General features: G+C 32.4%; 1 protein-coding gene across 1 annotated transcript; it reads left to right on the forward strand.

Moving 5' to 3' along the window:
- The first annotated feature begins 266 nt into the window (after window positions 1-266).
- On the forward strand, window positions 267-1,578 carry LOC124912814 (zinc finger MYM-type protein 1-like). The gene is made up of 3 exons (XM_047453459.1): window positions 267-708; window positions 801-1,427; window positions 1,523-1,578. Exons 1-3 carry the CDS (start codon window positions 267-269, stop codon window positions 1,576-1,578), a joined length of 1,125 nt encoding a protein of 374 aa, XP_047309415.1.
- The last annotated feature ends 387 nt before the right edge of the window (window positions 1,579-1,965 follow it).

Below are 1,965 nucleotides of genomic sequence, written 5' to 3' on the forward strand. Positions count from 1 at the left end.
AATTATATATTCTTATTTTAATTCTATATTTTTGTTAATAGGATTACAATGGATAATGAAAGGAGTAAAAAAAGAAAGACATTACTGTCGTTTTTCAAACATAAAGAAAATTCATCTACATCTACGCGGAAGAAGAACAACCTGTTTTAAATTTTCCAAGGGTTGAAATTGATCTTAATAATCTTGAACGAGATCCCGCAATTCGGATTCCTATATGGCAACATCCAATAAATCAACAAGATAAAATTAGGCGGTCTTATATTAGAATGGGTCCATATCAACCTAAGTTAGATGAGTATCCAAGAACTAAGTTTGGATCACAAACCCAGTATTGTAGATTTCAATACTCGTGGTTTGAAAAGTTTCCTTGGTTAAAGTATTCTTCATCAAAGGATTTAATATTTTGTTTTTCTTGTTTTCTTTTCCAAAAGAAATCACCTATTAATCCTTCATTCACTATTGATGGATTTAATAACTGGAAAAGGGTTAACGATGGAGTTAAATGTCCACTTTTAATTCACGTGGGAGGTCCTACTTCCTCCCATAGTAATTCAGTGAAATGTGTTGAAGATTTGATGAAAGTAAGTGGACATATTGACAACATATTGAATGCCCAAAGTTTAGATGAAGTTCAGAAAAATCGATTACGACTTAAGACGACAATTGAGAGTATTCGATGGCTTAGTTTACAAGCTTGTGCATTTAGAGGTCATGATGAATCTTATCTTCTAAAAATCGTGGTAATTTTATAGAGATGATAAAACTTATGGGTCAATTGAATGTTAATATTGGTGATATAGTATTAGAAAAAGCTCCAAGAAATGCAACATATACTTCACCAACTATTCAGAAAGAAATTTTGCATATTTTTGCAAATAAAGTAAGAAAAAAAATTCGTGAAGAAATTGGAGATGCGAAGTTCTGTATTTTAGTTGATGAAGCTAAAGATATTTCAAATAAAGAGCAGATGTCAATTATTTTGAGATTTGTTGATTGTTTGGGTATTTTACGAGAGCGTTTCTTTGATATTGTTAATGTTCCAAATACTACTGCTTCAACATTAAATAAGAGCATATCAGATGTTCTTTCTCGACATAATTTGAATGTCACCAATATGAGAGGGCAAGGGTACGACGGTGCTAGTAACATGTCTAGTGCTTGGAATGGACTTCAAGCTCTATTTCTTCGAGAGTGTCCATATGCATATTATATACATTGCTTTGCTCATAGGTTGCAATTAGCATTAGTTGGAGCCTCTACAAAAGAGATTTCTGTTTGGCTATTTTTTTCAAAACTATCTACCATTATTAATCTTATTGGTTGTTCCTCCAAATGGCATTCTGAGTTACATTTTATTCAAACTATTGAAATTGATCGTATGATTACTTCGGATGAACGGGATACTAGTAAAGGAATGAATCAAATTGGTAATTTACATCGTAGTGGATCAACTCGATGGAGCTCTCGAATCTATTTGCAGTTTAATTGATATGTTTGGTGCAACTATTTCTGTTCTTGAAAGTATTGTGGAAGAATGATCGTCTAGTTCTTTACGTGGAGAAGCATGTGGTTGTTTGATAGCTTTGAGATCTTTTGAATTTGTTTTCACACTTTATATGATGCAAAAAATTATGAGAATTACAAACCTGCTTTGTCAAGCTTTGCAAAACAAATCTCTTGGTATTATAAATGCCATGGATCTAGTATCAACTATTAAAGCACTACTTCTCAATTTTAGAGAAGAAGGATTTGATCATCTCCTAGAATACGTGCAAATAGCTTGCACACAACATGACATTGAAATTCCGGATCTGAATGCTTCATACAAAAGTGCAACAAGACGTTCATGTCAACAAAAAGATTCGTTGACAATTCAACAACACTATCATTTCAATATCTTCAATTCAGTGATAGATTTTCAATAAGAAGAGTTGAATTCCAGATTTAGTGATGAGGCAGTAGAGC

The sequence above is a fragment of the Impatiens glandulifera genome, chromosome 8 (assembly GCF_907164915.1).
Source record: "Impatiens glandulifera chromosome 8, dImpGla2.1, whole genome shotgun sequence".
NCBI classification, from domain to species: domain Eukaryota; kingdom Viridiplantae; phylum Streptophyta; class Magnoliopsida; order Ericales; family Balsaminaceae; genus Impatiens; species Impatiens glandulifera.